This window comes from Moschus berezovskii, chromosome 4 (genome assembly GCF_049115385.1).
Source record: "Moschus berezovskii isolate FMDL1 chromosome 4, NW_MosBer_1.0, whole genome shotgun sequence".
Lineage (NCBI taxonomy): Eukaryota > Metazoa > Chordata > Mammalia > Artiodactyla > Moschidae > Moschus > Moschus berezovskii.
Window position 1 is genome coordinate 112,559,477 of NC_142463.1, and position 21,049 is coordinate 112,580,525.

Here is a 21,049-nt window from a genome sequence, read left to right on the forward strand (position 1 = left end):
ACGGAATAGGGAGAAAGTTCTCCATCCAGAGGAGAGAGCTGTATTACACGCATGACTGCATCTGCCAGCAGGTTCTCTTTACCTGCTGCTGCTAAGTAGTTTCAGTTATGTCCGACTCTGTGCGACCCCATAGACGGCAGCCTACCAGGCTTCCCCGTCCCTAGGATTCTCCAGGCAAGAACACTGAAGTGGGTTGCCATTTCCTTCTCCAATGCATGAAAGTGAAAAGTGAAAGTGAAGTCGCTCAGTCGCGACCTCATGGACTGTAGCCCACTAGACTCCTCCGCCCATGGGATTTTCCAGGCAAGAGTACTGGAGTGGGGTGCCATTGCCTTCTCCATCTCTTCTACCTAATCCTACCTAAAAGACCATCCCTGTAAAACTGACACACCTGCTTTCCCCTTGGGTAGAAAGAGCGTATCACACAGAGAGGCAACTCTTGAGACTGTGAGATCTACTTTATTAGAAAGCATAAATGCAGACACATAACAGGTACTCAACTCAGTCTCAGAGCCTGAAGTTGTCAGTTTTTAGAACCAAGCCATGATTCTCTCCTCAGTATCATTCTGTCTTGCATCAGACTTACAGACCCTAAAATCTGAGTTGACAAAATTAAAATGATATCATCTGATTGGCATGAGACACAACTCTTTATTCCCCCAAATTCTTTCTCCATCTCTTCCTTTCCCTTCTAGTCACAAGTCCATACATTTTCCCTTGGGAAAATTAAAATACATTTGTGGGATTCTTCTTGTTAAATGCACACCATGTTGGAAGTTGTATATGAATAGTCAACAAAGGTATTTTATTATGGGCATTCAGAGGGTGTGATATTTCTTTTCCAAGTGTCATGAAAAGGTCTAGGATTATAGGATACTGCTCTACTCTTGAAAGAATGTGTCTGCTTTTATCAGACAACAGGAGATGTTAATTGTTGAAGGTTAAGAAAAAGTGTTGAAGGCTTGAGAAAAGGCATTCAAAGAGCTTTCCCCCAAGTTTCATCTCATTATTTACCCATATTCCCCTTCAAATGTTCCTTTTGTTGTCTCCATCCTTTCATGTTCTTTACAGACATGTAGGTTTGGTCTTAGAAATGTCCTGTAGTGATAAAAGGAACAGACCTGGGGATCCCAGGCTGGTTGAAAAGAAGCAGGAGGGGCCAGAATCAGTGCCAGAGGGTCAGCAGTGAGGAGCAGGTGACTGGGAGGCCATCTTCCTTGGCAAGAGAGAATTCAACAACTCATATCTCCAGGAGATGATGGGGGTGCTTGGCTCTGAGAGCAAAAAGTGTTCAGATTCTTGCTGAGGGGCTGAGGGAGTGGTAGCTGAGCCTGTGGGCCCAGTGTTTGCACTAGGCTATTTGAGACCAGGAGAAAGCAAAGGACACTCAGGCCCTGCCGGAGTCAGGCCAAACATCAAATGTCAGGCTAAGCTTCTGTAAAGAAAGAAGAATGTACAGTAAGGATGGGGACGTGTCAAGAAGGGATTATTTCATTCAAGCTCAAAGAGGCCAAGAAAGAAGACTGATTCCCAGCATAGGAAAGGGAGACCCTCCCAGATCCTAATCACATATATATCTCACACTGATGTGAACCACGTCAGAATCTAGTTCAGTGCCCTAGACTTATTCAACCAGCTCCCATGTGAGTCACAAACCATATTCACTTATATTAGCACTTCTCACCCTCCACAATCACAAAACTCTTCGAGAGAAATATCTCCTTTTGACTACTTAAGATTAGCCTCAGAATGGCAGGCTCAAGACTCAAACACAAGTATTCCATCACTAAAGCCCCCCTTTTCTGGGCACTAGCTGCTCTTCATATTTTTTATCATCTCTCAGCTCTTACACAATTTCCTGAATATGTAACCAGGCAGCCCTGCATGCCAGCATCCCACACTAATTACAAAGCTGGGCTTCAGAGCTTTGACTCTCTTGAGTCAGCCACCCAAGGGCTATGCTTTGCATTTCCTGACTCTTATGGGGACAAGATTTCTTCCTTTACTCTCCGGTGAAGTGAAAGTGAAAGTCACTCAGTCGTGTCCAACTCTTTGCGACCCCATGGACTATACTATCCATGGAATTCTCCAGGTCTGAATACTGGAGTGGGTAGCCTTTCCCTTCTGCAGGGGATCTTCCCAAACCAGGGATCAAACCCAGGTCTCCCACATTGCAGGCAGATTCTTTACCAGCTGAGCCACAAGGGAAGCCCAACAATAGTGGGAGGTCTACAATTTACAGCTGGAATCCTGGCTTCTCTGAAAAGACAGTCTCATGGATATTCACAAAGAGCCCCCTTCCCCAGCCCAATTCCCACAGATTAATTTAAAATCTGGGTAATGACAATAGGTAGAAGGAGGCGGGACTATCTTCTAAAGTTTTAACTTATAGTTTGAGGCCCGGAGTCCTCTAAGTCAACTAATCCTGAGCTGAGCCAAGACTTGTCATTTTAGTTCTGCTCCATCGTTTGAAAACAATTCTTATGATTGTGGAAAGTCGCTTATTTTCTCTGACTCTTACTCTCTTCAGATTTAATACAAAGGTGTCAATTCAATAATTTTCAAAACCCCTTTTGTTCTAACACTAAGTAACTGTACAGTATGGGATTTTTAAACAATTGTTATCATTCTATCCATGACTAAGAGTCTCAAGTAATTCCTTGAAGTAACACAAAGTCGGTGACTATTATGGGCAGCTGTGCAGCGCTAGTAAAACAACTCTTACCCTCAGAGTTCACACCCACCACCCGCTTCTTCACCTCCCTCCATGCCAGTCCCCATGGGTTCAATCCACAGGGCTTACCCAAGCAGAATACGACCACATCTTCCTTGTGGTTGCAGTCATGATAGCCCCAGGACCTATGCTGACACTGCTCCAGGGACTGCTCTTGCCCTTTGCAATGGACATCATCTAGCCAGATGCGCCCATTTCCAGGGACAAAGTTTCTCCGCTCTTTGGCAGGTACAAAGATTGGCTTTCCACAGCCCAGTTGCCGGCACACCACCTGCTCCTCCTTCATCCCCCAGCCGTCATCACAGACAGAGCCCCATATGCCCCTATGCAGCACCTCCAGTCGCCCAGAACATCTGTTATCTTCGTTTACCAGCCTCAATTTAAAGGGATCTGTAGGGTCAGGGGATGAAGTGGGGCATGGAAAGAAGAAAAAACATCATTTACATGCTCATTCACATCCCATCAACATTTCTGAAGCTCTCTACCTTCCTGTGTTTCTGTGATTATAGCCCTTGCTCTAGTTTCCAATCCATGTGTCCCAGGTCTGTTTCCTTAACTAAGACCTTTTACTTTCCCATCTATTTTATAAAAGTCTAATATTTATGAATGACTTTCTAGAAGTTTTCATCTTTTAATTGAAGACTTCAACAAGTACATGGAATTATGTGTCCTATCCCTATTATATAGAATTCAATATAATAATAGTTTATATTAATCTAGCACTTAATACTGCTTAAAGCATTTTCATATACAAAGGCAAGTATCATTAGCTCCATTTTAAAAACAAGAGAATTGATGAGCAGCACAGTTAAATAGCTTTGCCATGGTTATTTGATACATGAGTGCTGTGCTTCGTCACTCAGTCCTGTTTGACTCTGCTCCTGTCCATGAGGATTCTCCAGGCAAGAATACTTGAGTGGGTTTCCGTGCCCTCCTCCAGGGGTTCTTCCCAACCCAGGGATTGAACCTGGATCTTCCACATTGCAGCAGATTCTTTACCATCTGACACACCAGGGAAGCCCAAGAATACTGGAGTAGGTAGCCTATCCCTTCTCTAGGGGATCTTCCAGACCCAGGAATCAAACTAGGGTCTCCTGCATTGCTGAGCTACCAGAGTAGTTCTTTATAAACACTGACTGAATAGAACTCTATTTAATCAAATTCATGAATAATCTAGTCACTGGACTTATAGGCATTACCTTCACATTCAACCCATGTATCCTCATCATGGGTGCAGTTATTATTCCCCTCAAGCCTAGAAAGGCAATAGTGAAGGTTTTCTTCCCGTCCTGAGCATGATACGCTGCTCAGCCAGATGACTCCGTGGCCCTGGGTATCCTTGTTACAGCATCTTTTGGTCAGTGTGGCCTTCCCACACCCCAGTTGCCGGCACACCACCTTCGCAGCTGAGAGACTCCAGCCTGCTTTGCACACAGTGCCCCAGAGCCCTTGGTGCTTCACCTCCAAGCGCCCCTTGCAGCGCCCAGGGCCACCAACCAGCCTTACGGTCTCTGGAACTGTGGGAAAAGAAAGATTAAGTTTCTGCTCCCTGCAAGAACACAGCCTTCCCACATAAGGGGGCTCCTAACTCTGAATCTTTCTCAGAAACAAGAAGGAGACTTCAGCATCGGGCACAAACATTTGGTGACTGTTTGTCAGATAACAAACTGTGGGATAACAAAGAGAAACGTAGATTAGTTCCTTTTCCAAATCACAGTCCAGTGGAAAAGTAGATAGACACACAGAAAATTACTAATGCATAGACAGCAAATACATGAATGGATAAAGAAATACAATTATAGATATACAATTGTATATGTGTGTGTGTGTCTATATATATTGGCTTCCCAGGTGGCTCAGTGGGTACAGAATCTACCTGCAATGCAGGAGACTCAGGAGACCTGGTTGGGTTCAATCTCTGAACGGAAAAGATCCCCTGGAGGAGGGCACGGCCACCCACTCCAGTATTCTGGCATGGAGAATCCCACGGACAGAGGAGACTGGCAGACTACAGTCCATAGGGTCTCAAAGAGTCAGACACAACTGAAGCGACTGAACATGCACTCATGCATACATATATATATATACACAGTTGTTGTGTGTTGGTTTCCTATGAGCATCTCCTGTCTACCAAACTAGATGATAGACTCCTTGAGAACTGATAAACTTACATTGTATTTTGGGAGCTCATTTCTTCCCCATAACTCCAACTGAGCTTTAGAGACAAATGTGTAGTGGTTATTAGATCTGTGCATGTTTGTGTGTGTGAAGAAGAGAATCAGGTTCTTGGATAGATTGAAACTAAGAAAAACTAAGATTGAAACTAAGAGAAAATCATTAATTCAACCAAGTGTGCATGCTAAGTCACTTCATTCATGTCTGACTCTGTGTGACCCTGTGGACTATAGCCCGCCAGACTCCTCTGTCCATTGGATTTTCCAGGCAAGAATACTGGAGTGGGTTGGTGCCCTCCTCCAGGGGATCTTCCCCAGCCAGGGATTGAACCCACGTCTCTTAAGTCTCTGCATTGGCAGGCGGGTTCTTTATCACTAGTGCCACTGTTCAACCTAGGAGGAGTGACAGTTCTAGATGAGGATATATTTGTCCACAGTTGAGAAAGGGTGAGAAGTGAAGGACAAGGAATCAGTTAGCCTTCGGTTCATGGTGGAGAATAAAGACAAAGAGGACAAAGAGTGGTCATGCAGGGTACGGGCAGTTGGCATATAGTCCTTGAGTCCTGCCATACTCACTCTCACATATCGCCCCTGCATCCTCGCTGTGGGAGCAGTCATAAACGTCTTCCAGCTGGTCACATTTACTCAATTTGTCTTCCGTCCCACTGCAGTTGACTTCGAAGATTTTTTGTTTTTCATCTGCCAATGGCTTGTATAAATTGCCGGTGGGTGTCCCCTTGGCTGCTCCACAGCCCAGCTCCCGGCACACCACTTCCACATCTTTCAAGTTCCAGCCGTCATCACACACAGTGCCCCACTCGCCATTCCGTTCCACTTCCACCCGCCCTTCACAGCGATGGGGACCTCTCACCAGTCGCACTTTGGGAGAAGACTCTGCAAAGAAATGAGATATTGGCTGGAGATTAGGAGTGGCCCAGAGAGTACTCAGGCATGTATGCAGTCTTCTTGGAATTCTTCTACCACTTTCAGGATGTGGAGAATTGAAGGGTGAGAAAGTAGGGGTCAAAAGGGAAGAGGAGGAAGAGGAGCTCCAGGACTCCATCTCTGAGTTCTGGTTCTGCTACACTCTTTTATTATTATTATTTAAACTGTATTTTTATTTGGTCTTTGGTGAAACTTGGAAAAACAGGCTTAATACCCCTACCTTTGAATTTGGTACAGATGAGATGGCTGGATGGCATCACTGACTCGATGGACATGAGTTTGAGTGAACTCCGGGAGTTGGTGATGGACAGGGAGGCCTGGCGTGCTGTGATTCATGGGGTCGCAAAGAGTCGGACACGACTGAGCGACTGAACTGAACTGAAGTGCTTCATATGATTGTTTCAAAAGTATATTTTCTAATAGAAATTAAAATGCACAGTGCTACAATGATCATATCAATAAGTACGTTGCATAAAATTTTAGTTTGTCTTGTAATTACCTTCCAGCCAAATAAAGTATAGCATATATACATGCATTTTTGTGTGAAATTTGAACAAATTCTGTATTTTAGTTAATAATACTGTATCACAAGTTAATTCCCTGTTTGTTTGGGTTTTTTTACAACATAGTATTCTTTTATATTTTCAGAATTGGATTAGAACTTTCAAGCCTCATTCAATTTTTTAAAAAATCACTAAGATAATAAACTTTCTAGATTACCAGTAGTAATCCTAGATGCCAAAATATATGGAATTATATCAAAGTTTTGAGTGAATATAAATTAGAAATCTAGCATTCTATTCATAGTAGGTCAAACAAGTGAAGTCAGAAATGTCATAATTTTTTAGCTAAGCAAAAAATCATGTTTTCTAAAATATATGTATTATACAGACTATATATATGTGTGTGTGTATACAAAAGCTTTTCTACTATGCTTGATAAAGGCTTGAGAAAGAACATAAAAAAAAAAAGACAGAGAAACTGGAAAACATAAACTAAATGAAACTAAAACATGAAGCACTGAACATGAAATAGAAAAATTTAAACAAACTAGATAAAAGTAAAAGGTCACCATATATCCAGTTGTTTTTAAACATGGTGGCTCATTAGAAATACATCTGGAGCTTTGGAGATAAAAAGCAGTACCTCAGCATTTGTATTTTTCAAAAATTTCCAAGATATTTCTAACATGCATAAAAAAATAAATAAAATAATATGGGAATTTACGAAAAACTAAAAAAAAAAAAGTGACTACAGGTTTTTCTATTAAATGGTAGTTTTAGTGATATGGAATTATTTTTTATTTTTCTGTTGACCAGGAAAATGGTCAATGGTGTTAAGCAGCTGCTGCTGCTGCTGCTGCTGCTAAGTCACTTCAGTCGTGTCCGACTCTGTGTGACCCCATGGACAGAAGCCCACCAGGCTCCCCCGTTCCTGGGATTCTCCAGGCAAGAACGCTGGAGTGGGTTGCCATTTCCTTCTCCAATGTGTGAAAGTGAAAAGTGAAAGTGAAGTCGCTCAGCTACTAGTTACATAATCACAATAGTAAAAGATGTTTATTCGTTTCACAATCAATAGCTAGACAAAAAATAAAAGATAACTACAATTGCAAGCCATAATGGAAACATGATTAACCTAACAATATAAAATAATTACATACAATTTGTGGAGTTACGCAGAGTGTTGTGATAAGTGTAAGTGCATACATGCACATGTTCTCATCCACCCAATCAGTCTAAGTCAAGTTAATTTTCAATATGTATGATCCAATTACCATTTTCTTAATTGTTTTAGGTTTATTTTGTGTCTGTCTTTTCCTTCTCTTGTGTTTCCTGCCTAGAGAAGTTCCTTTAGCATTTATTATAAAGCTGGTTTGGTGGGCTGAATTCTCTCAACTTTTCCTTGTTTGGAAAGCTTTTTATTTCTCCATCAAATCTGAATGAGAGTCTTGCTGGGTAAAGTATTCTTGGTTGCAGGTTTTTTCTTTCTTCACTTTAAATATATCATACCATTCTCTTCTTGCTTGTAGAATTTCTGTTGAGAAATCAGCTTATAACCTCATGGGAGTTCCTTATATGTTATTTGTCATTTTTCCCTTGTTGCTTTTAATATTTTATCTTTGTCTTTAACTTTTGATTACTATATGTGTGTCTCTTTGTGTTCCTCCTTGAATTTATCCTGCCTGGGACTCTGCATTTCCTGGACTTGTTTAACTGTTTCTTTTCCATGTTAAGGAAATTTTCATCTATTATTCAAATATTTTCTTGGGTCCTTTCTCTCTCTCTTTTCCTTCTGGGACCCCTATAATGCAAATGCTGGTGTGTCTAATGTTGTCCCAGAGGCCTCTCAGTCTGGTCTTCATTGTTTTTATTCATTTTTCTATCTTCTGTTCTGTGGCAGTGATTTTCACCATTCAGTCCTCCAGGTCACTTATCTGTTCTGACTCAGTTATTCGGCTATTGATTCCTTCTAGTGTATTGTTCATCTCTGTTTGTGTTTTAGTTCTTACAGTTCTTTGCTAAACATTTCTTCCATCTTCTCCATTCTATCTCTGAGATCCCATGATCTTTACTGTCATTATCTTCACTGTCATTATTCTGAATTCTTTTTCTGGAAGGTTACCTATCTCTACTTCATTTAGTTGCTTTTCTGGGCTTTATCTTGTCCCTTAATCTTGGACATAACCCTGTGATTTGTCATCCTGATTAACTTTCTGTAATGTGGTTTTCATTCTAGCCACTGTGGGATTGTGGTTCTTTGACCAGAGATTGAACCTATTTCCCCCGCACTGAAAGCATGGAGCTGTCTAGACATAATTTAGGCTAAACAACCTGACTCTCTCTCTCAATATCAATGATCCACTCCCAACCATCCTTGCTGCTTCCCATGACATTTTCCCACGTCCAAGAACCTAGCTCAGAAGAAATACAGAGAGTGCTGGGTAAGGGAAGAGTCAGAGCCTCAAAGTCTCAGAGCCCTAAAACCGGGTCTAGAAGATTCCATGTGTTGGGAATAGGAGATGGGCTTCACAGAGTCTCCAGATAAATTCTGAGGAAACCAAGACTTAGACATGGAGTATAGAGGACTGTGTAGGGAGACAAGGGAAGAGCTTATCAGGAAACAAACTTCTGGATATCACATTCCAAGTACTGTTTTGTGAACACAGAGAACAGTGATGATCAAGATAGTTAGCATTGCTGTCCTCTAGAAGATTATATTTAATAGGCTTGACGCAATCCCATCAAGTCCTCTCAGCCCCAGAGAGATATAGTGATAAAGAAGATCTAAGTTTGCCAAGCCTCCAGGGAGAGATCTGTTGTACCTGGAGAGACAACATTTGGACTCATGGCCTGTGGTCTATCAGACTATGAACAGTATATGACAACATTGTCTACATGGAACGACTCAGATACCTGTATGAATGAAACATGATTTATCAGGACCCAAATTTCTACTGCCTACTTTGTCTCAACTCTGCACAAACTCTCTAGAACTTGGCATCAACCCCAGAAGAAGTAGTTGGGTGAAAGACATCTGACCTGGTTGATTTTAAATTGCATTGAGAAGTTTATATTTGGTTTATTCATTTGTTCTTATTTCTCGCCTCTTCTTCTATACTTTCTTGAGGGAAATGACATGAGGAATGGAGTTTAGAGACAAAAATTAAAATAGAACTATAAAAAACTCAGAAAAGTTCCCATTGTTGCACTCTGAAGTTTAAGGCATGTATATATAATTCAAGAAAAGTCATCTAGAAATAACTTCTGGATCACTGTAACTAAAATTAGAGTTTGGATAGGCATTATTGTATGCTCTAGCAAATATTCGATATCAGGATCATGCACAGGCTATTTTATTTTATTTTGAGTTATACAATTCGGGTCTATTTTTTATTTGGCCATGCCACATGGCATGTGGGATCTTAGTTCCTCAACCAGGTATCAAATCCACCACCCTGCATTGGAAGTGTGGAGCCTTAACTGCTGTCCCACCAGGGAAGCCCCCAAATTCTGGTTTTAAATAAGTTTTCCTTTTCCATGGAGCGGAGGACTAGATCACGTTGTAGGAGAGAAAAAATATGTTTGAGAGAGAAAGAGAGTAAGTATCAAAGAAATGCAGCTAAAGGGAATAGAAGGGTTGAGAAGATTTAAAAGCTAGAGAGAAGAACAAAGGCGCTCATCAGGGCAGTTGTGTCCTAGACAATATTTTAGCCTACTTTATTAGTTGAGGACTTGAGAGACAGGGACCCAGGAGTGGGTCCTCCCTCGCTGAGTATTAAAAGAGCAGCTGTCTCCTAGCACTTGCAGCAAGGCATAACCCTGGAGGCCAGAGAAGAAAAACCAGGTCATCTGAGTATTGGACTGGGACCCAGAAGCAGCATTTCTTTAAGGAAGCAAATTGATCCAGCAGGATATAAGATCCTCCACATTCATAGCAGAGTTTGCAGCTGCCCCTCTCTCACAAAGCCTCTACTATTAAGAGAAAAATAAGCTGAAGAGACAATGTCAAAGAAACTCCTAATCCCCAACCAGTCCCCTTGATTTTGGGACCATCAGAGGCTTCCTCTTCCACAGACTAATTCTCTTTGTGCCACCCCACTCTCTCCTCAGTTGAACCGTCCGTGCTCTGCCAAAAGACCCTTTGCAGAGGTGGCTGGTGGCCACTGAAATCCAGCCTGCACTCCGCTGTTGAAACCATGAGGTGCACAGAGGCTGGTGCATTTCTAGTTCAATGATAACATTAAAGTTGGCAGAGGGACCAGGAAGTAGTAGAATATAGAAGGGCAAAAAAAACTTTATTTCCCAGGAGGTGAGGTGTCTTCTGAGCCTGAAACAAAGCCATCTGCTTTGTTAGATGATGGAGCTAGAGCTGGGCTAGAGTCTTGGGTCACACAGGCCAAATGGAGAGGAATCCCTTTGCAGTATAAACCACTCGAATTTTCTCTAAGTTTTGGAAGTGCAAAACTATCCATAAAAGACTGAGTCAGTGGGTTGGGAAACCACAAAGAAAATCTACTGGGGCTCTTTTGAACCACGGCCTCTCTCCCTGGCCCCAGGAAATCAAAATATCCACTCTCCAGAGCTGAAAGTCCACCCTCTTAGGACCCCAAAAACTCTTACCTAGAAGTCCAGGTCCGGTGCAAAAGGCTGAGCAAATAAAAAAGAGAGAAAGAGAGAGAGAAGTGAATGAGATCAAGTAGTCAATTGCCAAGGCTTTGTTCAAAAACACAACTCTCTAGAAAGTTTTGTTGAACTTTGTGGGACAGAGAGGTAAATACACATCCTCCAAGGTTAGACCTTGTTGAGACCTTCTTCTCCTCCTTCTCCTAGAATGACCAGCCTAAAAAAACACATGGACACTGACTAAGAGCCAAAAAGACCCATTCTACCATGCCTAACTAGACCTATCATGTTCCCTTTCCATCTGATGTTGACTCTACCCCAGGCATGGATAGATTTGATTTTCTATTTTAATCTATTGGATTGATCAGTGATTACCACCTAAACTAGAAGTGTGGTGATGTAGTATCTGAGTCCAACAGGAAAACGTGTTGGAGGTTTCTGGGAAAGTGTGTTGGGGCCAGTGTGAGAGAAGCAAGAGAGATTCCATCCTGAAGCCTGTCATCCATCCTAAAGACTGGATGTGAACTGGGACTGAACCCTGCCCAAGAGTGAGAAAACTATTGCTAGTGAAAACCAGGTCTCCTGGAGACTTCCCTCCCTACAGAAGACAAACAGAGATTGTAGTTGGGGTCAGGTTGCCCCTGTTAGATTAACCATAGAGATATCCCCCTCTTGATGTATAATCATTGCCCCCCAACCTTTAACTTTTGGAGAAGGAAATGGCAACCCACTCCACTATCCAGGGACAGGGGAGCCTGGTGGGCTTCTGTCTATGGGGTCACACAGAGTCAGACACGACTGAAGTGACTTAGCAGCAACCTTTAACTTTAATTGTTTGTTCTCCTAGCACCTATTTGTTGTAAAACTCAGTCACATACAACAAAGAGGTTGCTAACATGTAATTAGTCACGTAGCGGTGGGTATGAAACTGGGCCTCTCAGAAACATCAGGGTCCTTGTTGGGAACTGATTCCCCTTGGACCCGCTGGCGTAGTAAACTGTACTCCACTGTCTTGAGTGTCCTCTGAGGTGTGTTTTGCGACTCCGGATTCCACAACAGATGCACTGGTTGGGGAGGATAAAGATGTCTTGAAAGGCACATGAGAGGGTAACAGGCAGGGAGGCTAGGGGTCCCCAAGTGGAGGAAACAAACTACAAGTGTCAATTTTTTTTTTCCCTTCTCTATACAAAATTAAAAGGAGGGTTCTTTTAAAACTCTGTGTTGCCATGGCAACACCTGGTCCACCTGAACTTAACTTTTCTCAAACCTTGAGCTAACCAATGCATTTCTCTTATGGAAATGTTTTTTCTTAAGCTATGTTAATATATTTACCTTATTTACCTTTCTTCAAGTCAGTTCACCTAAGACTCAGAACCCATAATGGTTCAACACATCAGTATGTTTTACTCGTGGAAGTGTTCTCTTAAGCTTTGTTAATGAAACTATGTATTTGCTTGGAAATCTGCCTTTCTTCAAGATTAATGTTAATTGTTCTATTGCCCAGGATGACTCACCTTGTGTCAATGCTATCTGAAAATGCATGTTGTGGGTGAAGGGCCTGTTGTCACTCTGTTTTGAGGCTTTGTTTTTTGTTTTTTTCCCCTCTAATTAGCAGCTTGTTGATAGGTATATAATTCCTTGATAAAAACTACCAAGGGGATACTCTTTCTGCCCCCTTCTGATATCTATGTAAGAAGCTTTCTCTATTTCTTTTATACTTTAATAAAACTTAATTACACAAAAAGCTCTGAGCGATCAAGCCTCATCACTGGCCCCAGGTTGAATGCCTCTCCTCCAGAGGCCAAGAATCCCAGCATCATTCACGGTTCATAGCAGCAACCTTTCACATAGGGGAAAATGGCAGTATTTTTCTGTGTTCACTGACACTGCATTTAGACAATGGTCAGCAAACATTTTTGTCAAAGGCCAGGCTTTTGTTTAGGCTTCATGGGCTATACAGTCTCTGTTATAACCAGTTCTGTCAATGAAGCACGAGAGCAACCATATACATGTAAATGAATAAACATGTCTGTGTTCCAATAAAGCTTGTTTATGAACAATTAAACTTAGATTTCATGTCATTCTCATGTGTCACAAAATAGTATTCTTTTGACTTTCCCCACAGTTTAAAAATGTAATATCCATTCTTAGTTTGCAGGCTGTAGTTTGCTGAACCTGGTTAAGAGTTCAGAAAGCAGTTCTATGCTAATTTCCAAACTTCCAGGTTTAAGTATCAGCACATCTTTGAATGATCAGAGTTTCTTCCTACAAGATCTCTGTGTAATCAGACTCATTTACTCATTAGGCCCCATCCTAATGCAAACTCTGAGAGATAGTGAAGGACAGGGAAGTCTGACATGCTGCAGTCCAGGGGGGCACAAAAAGACAGACACGACTTAGCTACTGAACAACAGCAAATACTATAGAGAGAGTCCTGTGACTATCAGTGGTCTCTGAAACCCAGTATTTTGAACTTCAAAACTCATCATCCCCCAACACCACCCTGTCTTATAGCATCTTTCTGAAGGAGTTAATATCATTGGACTTCCAGCCTAGAGCTTTTTGGGCAAATCCATGTATTTCATTGACTTGCCCTGAAATATTTTCTTCCAAATATTTGCTTTGCAAATAACTGTTTGATAACAACATGTCCTTAGTCTTTAGGATATAGACACTCCCAGACTCAAAAAGACCTTGTCTGCAATTGCCTAAAACTCAAGGTTATACTATGCATAATATCCTACAAGTCTAATAAAGAACACAAAGCATGTATATATGCAAAGGAAACTGAATGTGATGAGCCTGATAGGTGTGAAAGTGATATAGCCCAAAGGTGACTTGAAGAATTCTGTAGTGGGGTTGATCACCATAAGTATCACTGATCAGAAAGACTTCATGAAGGAGGTGCAACTGAAGATAAACCTAAGAGATTCAATAGTAACTTCACAACAGGAGGTGGGGGACTATCTGTTAGGTAACATAAGGGGTGTATGGGTGTTTAGGAATGTGACCAGCACTGTGCATAGAACACACAAATGCCCAACTGAAAGACCAGTAGGTTTCAGTGGTATATTTGATCATCAAGAATATTAAAATGGATGTGATTGATTAGGGAAGGGACTTAGCAGGCTCTTTAATCTTGTGGAAAGGCTCCTAAAAAAACCTCTGAGGAACATAACATTACTTCATAGATGAGAATGAGATTTCAGAGGGTTATGGTAACTTTAAAATTCAGACAGCTAAAAAATCAAAGAGCAAAAATTGAAATCCAGATCTCTTTGATTCCAAAATCCCAATCTACTCTAAATTAATCTGAGCAATAAGAAACTGGGAAAAACTAGGGAAACACATGAAATACATTTGAGAGGAATCAATATGATCAATGGAAGGTGTTTGTCCTGCAATTCGACTTCTTTTTCTTGCTATTACCCATGGTCCATTTATTTGTCTTATTATAAATAATGCATTTAGGAAAATTTGTGTGAAAAAGCAATAGTACAAATTATTACTGAATTGGTAGTGTGAATATAGGGAAATAGAAAGTTTTCTGGGAATCAAGGTGGATTATAAATTGAGTGTAGATTAAGTGGCTTTGGGGATTTAGAATAATTACCAGATATAGAGAAAGGAGGAGAATAGGGAGGAGCCTTTCCTTGAAAGATACCTAGATCTGTACCAGATGGGCAGTTGCAGAATACTCTGAAGCCCAGACCCAAAGGAGCAGAAATACTCACCAAAGATCAAGAAGAAAAACAGAGCCATGTCCCAGATGGCTGAAGGTAGTGAACTGAAATGTAAGGCTGGAAGGAGGTCCCAGAACAGGAATATGCAGCTTTGGTTGCAAGTGTGCTGTGAGGAGGGAAGGAGGCAGGTCCTGTCTGCAGCAAAGGCTTTATCAGATGACTAGAAACCAATGGGCTCAGAGGTCAGGACTGATAGAGCTGGACTTGCTGAATTCAGCATGTCCCAGAGGAAGGGAAGTGACCGGAACTGGCAGAAAGATGATGAAAACAAAAGAAAACAAACAAAAAAAATCCCAAGCTGCTATGCTTTGGTTCTGCTGTAATCCCAGTTCCATCGAGCTCTGCTTTAGTCCCCTCACTATGTAAATGAGGGAAACAACTCCCATAAGGAAAAGCAAGTACCAAGAATAAGGGCCACTTCACATTAGAAGAGCAAGTAATGCTTGATCTTCATGTATGATTTGTGGGGTTAATAAGCCAATTTCAATTCTTTCCTTCCAGATGGGAGTGACTAGAAAATATAGAGATCAAAGTTGCCCTTGAAGTCACCATAATTCAGAGTCAGGATGGCAATCCAGAGTCAAGGTGGCAATCTTTGCAAATATGGCTTGATTTATTTCTCTCAAACCAGCTTCTCCAGTGCTAAGTAGAGGGCATAATGCTTGTTCTGGTTTATGCCCATCTTTGGAAACTGAATGGAAGCAGGGTCTTGTCATAACGAAATCAGGTCATTCTTAAGTCTAACATATGATGGACAGAGAGTTCTAGAAAAACATTTACTTTGTGTGGATCACAACAAACTGGAAAATTCTGAAGTGGGGAGTACCAGACCACCTTACCTATCTCCTGAGAAACTTGTATGCAGGTCAAGAAGTATAGTATAGCACAGGGAGGTATATTCAATATTTGTAATAACCTATAAGGGAAAAGAATCTGAAAATATATGTGTGTATAACTGAATCACTTTGCTATACACTTGAAACTAACACAACCTTGTAAATCAACTATACTTCAATAATAATAATAGTGAAAAGAAAAAGCTAAACAGCCTCTTGATGAGGGTGAACAAGGACAGTGAAAAAGCTGGCTTGAAATTCAACTCTAAAGAACTAATATCATAGCATCTGGCCTCATCACTTCATGACAAATAGATGGGAAAACAGTGGAACAGTGTCAGACTTTATTTTCTTGGGCTCCAAAACCCCTGTGGGTGGTGACTGAAGCCATGAAACTAAAAGACGCTTGCTCCTTGGAAGGAAGGTTATGACCAACCTAGAGAGCATATTAAAGAGCAGAGACATTACTTTGCCAACAAAGGTCCATTTAGTCAAGGCTATGGTTTTTCCAGTAGTCATGTATGGATATGAGAGTTGGACTATAAAGAAAGCTGAGCGCTGAAGAATTGATGCTTTTGAACTGTGGTGTTGGAGAAGACTCTTGAGAGTCCCTTGGACTACAAGGAGATCCAACCAGTCCATCCTAAAGGAGATCAGTCATGGGTGTCCATTGGAAGGTCTGATGTTGAAGCTGAAACTCCAATACTCTGGCCACCTGATGTGAAGAGCTGATTCATTTGAAAAGACCCTGATGCTGGGAAAGATTGAGGGCAGGAGGAGAAGGGGACGACAGAGGATGAGATGGTTGGATGGCATCACCGACTCAATGGACATGAGTTTGGGTGGGCTTTGGGAGTTGGTGTTGGACAGGGAGGCCTGGCGTGCTGCAGCTCATGGGGTCGCAAAGAGTCGGACATGACTGAGCGACTGAAATGAACTGAACTGAACTCCTCCTTGGAAGAAAAGTTGTGACAAACCTAGACAGCATATTGAAGAGCAGAGACATCACTTTGCCAACAAAGGTTCTTATATTCAAAACTATGGTTTTTCCAGTAGTCATGTACAGATGTGAGAGCTGGACCATAAAGAAGGCTGAGTCCCAAAAAATTGATTCTTTAAAACTGTGGTGCTAGAGAAGACCCTTGAGAGTCCTTCGGACTTCAAGATCAAACCGGTCCATCCTAAAGGAAATTAGTCCTGAATATTCATTGGAAGGACTGATGCTGAAGCTGAAACTCCAACATTCTGGCCACCTGATGCAAAGAATTGACTCATTGGAAAAGACCCTGATACTGAGCAAGATTGAAGGCAGGAGGAGAAGGGGACAACAGAGGATGAAATGGTTGGATGACATCACTGACTCAATGGACATGAGTTTGAGCAAGCTCCAGGAGTTGGTGATGGACAGGGAAACCTGGTATGCTGCAATCCATGGGGCCCAGTGGGTTGGACACGACTAAGCAACTGAACTGAACTAATTGCAATAGCATGTAAACACAGCTATAAGAAAGGAAAGTATAAGAAACTTTGGGAACACAATTGAGGAAATGATCACCTTTTCTTGGAGTTAATAATAGACTTCAGAGAGATGATGACAGCTGAACAGGAATTAAAGAATAAATAGAATGGAGAATCATAATGGGAAAAGACTTTGTTGTGCATATGCAGACAAATGAAACAGCATTACCTGTTTAAGCAATAAGAAGTACTATGGAATGACTGAATCACAGCCTGTGTGGTGGTCAGATGTCAGGAGACACTGATGTTGAATTTTAAAAACACTAGATGATATAAAAGTATTAGTAGGATCCAGATGATGAAAAGTTATAAATAGCTTTGTAAATGCTTATTACTCACATTCTACGTACTGCAGATTCTGAAAATGATGCAGTAACAGACACAGAATTCAGAAAAGGCTCAGAATATTAGCTTTGCTGTTGAGTAATCTACATTAAGTTGCAACTGGGATCCAAGACCCTATGCATTTATCTTTATCTTTCAGGAGTCACACCTGCCCTACTGATCACACATGAAGAAGAAAAGACTTCATATATCCTGTGGGCAGACAAATCCAACAGAGAGCTCAGGCTTCAAGACTGAGATATATTTCTCCCCAACTCATACAGAAAATTAAGTGAAAGAAAAGGAGAGAAAAATAAAGATGAAAGTTTTCTCCAGACTATAGTATTTTATTAACAGAGTCAAGAACATGAAGAAAGAAAAAGGAAGATTTTTTGGCCAGAAAGAGCATTATGCTAAGAACACACACACACACAAAATGAAGGACCATATGCATTTTAGAGGGCTTCCCAGGTGGTGCTAGTGGTAAAGAATTCACCTGCCAATGCAAGAGACATAAGAGATGTAGGTTCAATCCCTGGCTTGGAAGATCCCTTGAAGGAGGGCGTGGCAACCCACTCCAGTATTCTTACCTGGAAAATCCGATGGGCAGAGGAACCTGGCAGGCTACAGTCCATTGAGTCCCAAAGAGTTGGACACTACTGAACTGACTTAGCACAGCACAGCAGCATGCATTTTAGAACATTCATTCTGACTGCAACATAGAGGAGGAATTCGGATGGGGAATCTCTGGAGCCAGGAAGATTCATGAAGAAACCACTGCACCAGTTCAGAAAATACAGAACAGAGTCTAAACCAACAGGTTGGTAAGGGGAGTCCAGGGGAGGGGATGGATATGAGAGAGAGTTAATTATAAAATCTACAAGAAGACTTTTCTCTTTGAGGAGTAAATTATCATTTAAGATGATTTTTAGATTTCTGAAAGGAAAAAATGTGACAGATGAAAATAAAGACAAGCATCCACAATAGTAGGTAGAATCTAGACACTACATCTGCTAGTGTTTGGAGGGTGAAATGGAGGATGAGTTGCTTAACAGGAGCCAGAGAAGTTGGATGGGACAGGAAGCTTCTGAAAATTGGTAAGGGTCTAATATAATCACCTGAGAGAAAAGGGGGTCCTGGGTAAAAGGCAAGCATTGGACTGAAAACTTGCATTTGTTAAGCGACATCACTATGCCCTGCCACAAGGTCCCCTCAAGCAGCAGTCAGAGGGTCAGTGAGAGATTATCAGCCTGCCTGATTCAGAGCTGGAGCTGTATAGGAAAAGTATGTTGGGAGTCTGACACAGTCAGGGGGTTTGAAATGAGAAAGCAACTCAAGTGGCCTGTAAGACTTAGATATCAGGAAATGAGCTGATAAAAAGTGAAAGCAAAAATAAGTGGTAGGAGACAGGATCTCACTAAGGAGGGCTGGGGAAAGGAAAATGTTAGAAAGTTCAAGGCATGGAAAGTTTTCAGAGATTTGGAGAGTGGTGTTTATGGTTTTAGAGGAGAAGCAGTTCCAGGCAATGAGAAGTTTCAAGTCAGGAGACTGAAAGACAGTGAAAGTAGAAGTTTCAGAAGCTGAGGAGTTTAGGGAATTGAGAAGGGGTTATCAATGTGAGGTGGCAAGAATACACAGAAGAACTGTACGAAAAAGATCTTCATGACCAAGATAGTCACGATAACGTGATCACTGACCTAGAGCCAGACATCTTGGAATGTGAAGTCAAGTGGGCCTTAGAAAGCATCACTACAAACAAAGCTAGTGGAGGTGATGGAATTCCAGTTGAGCTACTTCAAATCCTGAAAGATGATGCTGTGAAAGTGCTGCACTCAATAGGCCAGCAAATTTGGAAAACTCAGCAGTGGCCAACAGGACTGGAAAAGGTCAGTCTTCATTCCAATCCCAAAGAAAGGCAATGCCAAAGAATGCTCAAACTACCACACAATTGCACTCATCTCACACGCTAGTAAAGTCATGCTCAAAATTCTCCAAGCCAGGCTTTAGCAATATGTGAACCACGATCTCCCAGATGTTCAAGCAGGTTTTAGAAAAGGCAGAGGCACCAGAGATCAAATTGCCAACATCCACTGGATCATGGAGAAAGCAAGAGAGTTCCAGAAAAACATCTGTTTCTGCTTCATTGACTATGCCAAAGCCTTTAACTGTGTGGATCACAATAAACTGTGGAAAATACTGAAAGAGATGGGAATCCCAGACCACCTGACCTGCCTCTTGAGAAATGTGTATGCAGGTCAGGAAGCAACAGTCAGAACTGGACATGGAACAACAGACTGGTTCCAAATAGGAAAAGGAGTACGTCAAGGCTGTATATTGTCACCCTGATTATTTAACTTATACGCAGAGTACATCATGAGGAACGCTGGGCTGGGAGAAGCACAAGCTGGAATCAAGATTGCTGGGAGAAATATCAATAACCTCAGATATGCAGATGACACCACCCTTATGGCAGAATGTGAAGAGGAACTCAAAAGCCTCTTGATGAAAGTGAAAGAGGAGAGTGAAAAGGTTGGCTTGAAGCTCAACATTCAGAAAACAAAGATCATGGCATCTGGTCCCATCACTTCATGGGAAATAGATGGAAAAATAGTGGAAACAGTGTCAGACTTTATTTTTTTGGGTTCCAAAATCACTGCAGATGGTGATTGCAGCCAGGAAATTAAAAGACGCTTACTCCTTGGAAGGAAAGTTATGACCAACCTAGATAGTATATTAAAAAGCAGAGACATTACTTTGCCAACCAAGGTCCATCTAGTCAAGGCAATGGTTTTTCCCATGGTCATGTATGGATGTGAGAGTTGGACTGTGAAGAAAGCTGATCGCCGAAGAATTGATGCTTTTGAATTGTGCTGCTGGAGAAGACTCTTGAGAGTCCCTTGTACTGCAAGGAGATCCAACCAACCATTCTGCTGCTGCTGCTGCTAAGTCACTTCAGTCGTGTCCGACTCTGTGCGACCCCACAGACAGAAGCCCACCAGGCTCCCCCGTCCCTGGGATTCTCCAGGCAAGAACACTGGAGTGGGTTGCCATTTCCTTCTCCACTGTGTGAAAGTGAAAAGTGAAAGTGAAGTCGCTCAGTCGTGTCCGACCCTTAGCGACCCCACGGACTGCAGCCTACCAGGCTTCTCCATCCATGGGATTTTCTAGGCAAGAGTACTGGAGTGGCTTGCCATTGCCTTCTCCACCAACCATTCTAAAGGAGATCAATCCTGGGTGTTCATTGGAAGGACTGATGCTAAAGCTGAAACTCCAATACTTTGGCCACCTCATGCGAAGAGTTGACTCACTGGAAGAGTCTGATGATGGGAAGGATTGGGGGCCGGAGGAGAAGAGAACGACAGAGAATGAGATGGCTGGATGGCATCACCGACTCGATGGACATGAGTTTGGGTGAGCTCCGGGAGTTGGTGATGGACGGGGAGGCCTGGCGTGCTGTGATTCATGGGGTCACAGAGAGTTGGACACAACTGAGCAACTGAACTGAACTGAACTATCAATGTGAGGTCTACCCAGGTGAGGGGGACAGAGTGGGATGCAGGGAGTGGTAAGCCTGTGTGGAAGTAGATAATTGTCTGGAGAACATCAGTATATAACACCATAACAGTGCAGAAGACCCTCTCTGAGTGCTCTA

General features: G+C 42.0%; 1 protein-coding gene across 1 annotated transcript; it reads right to left on the reverse strand.

Annotated features, from left to right (window-relative positions):
* Positions 1–439: 439 nt before the first annotated feature.
* On the reverse strand, positions 440–14,877 carry CD5L (CD5 molecule like). The gene is made up of 6 exons (XM_055403374.2): positions 14,711–14,877; positions 10,974–11,000; positions 5,485–5,802; positions 3,934–4,251; positions 2,804–3,124; positions 440–1,435 (listed from the first exon to the last, which is right to left on the reverse strand). Exons 1-6 carry the CDS (start codon positions 14,736–14,738, stop codon positions 1,428–1,430), a joined length of 1,020 nt encoding a protein of 339 aa, XP_055259349.2. The 5' UTR covers positions 14,739–14,877; the 3' UTR covers positions 440–1,427.
* Between the last annotated feature and the right edge of the window lie 6,172 nt (positions 14,878–21,049).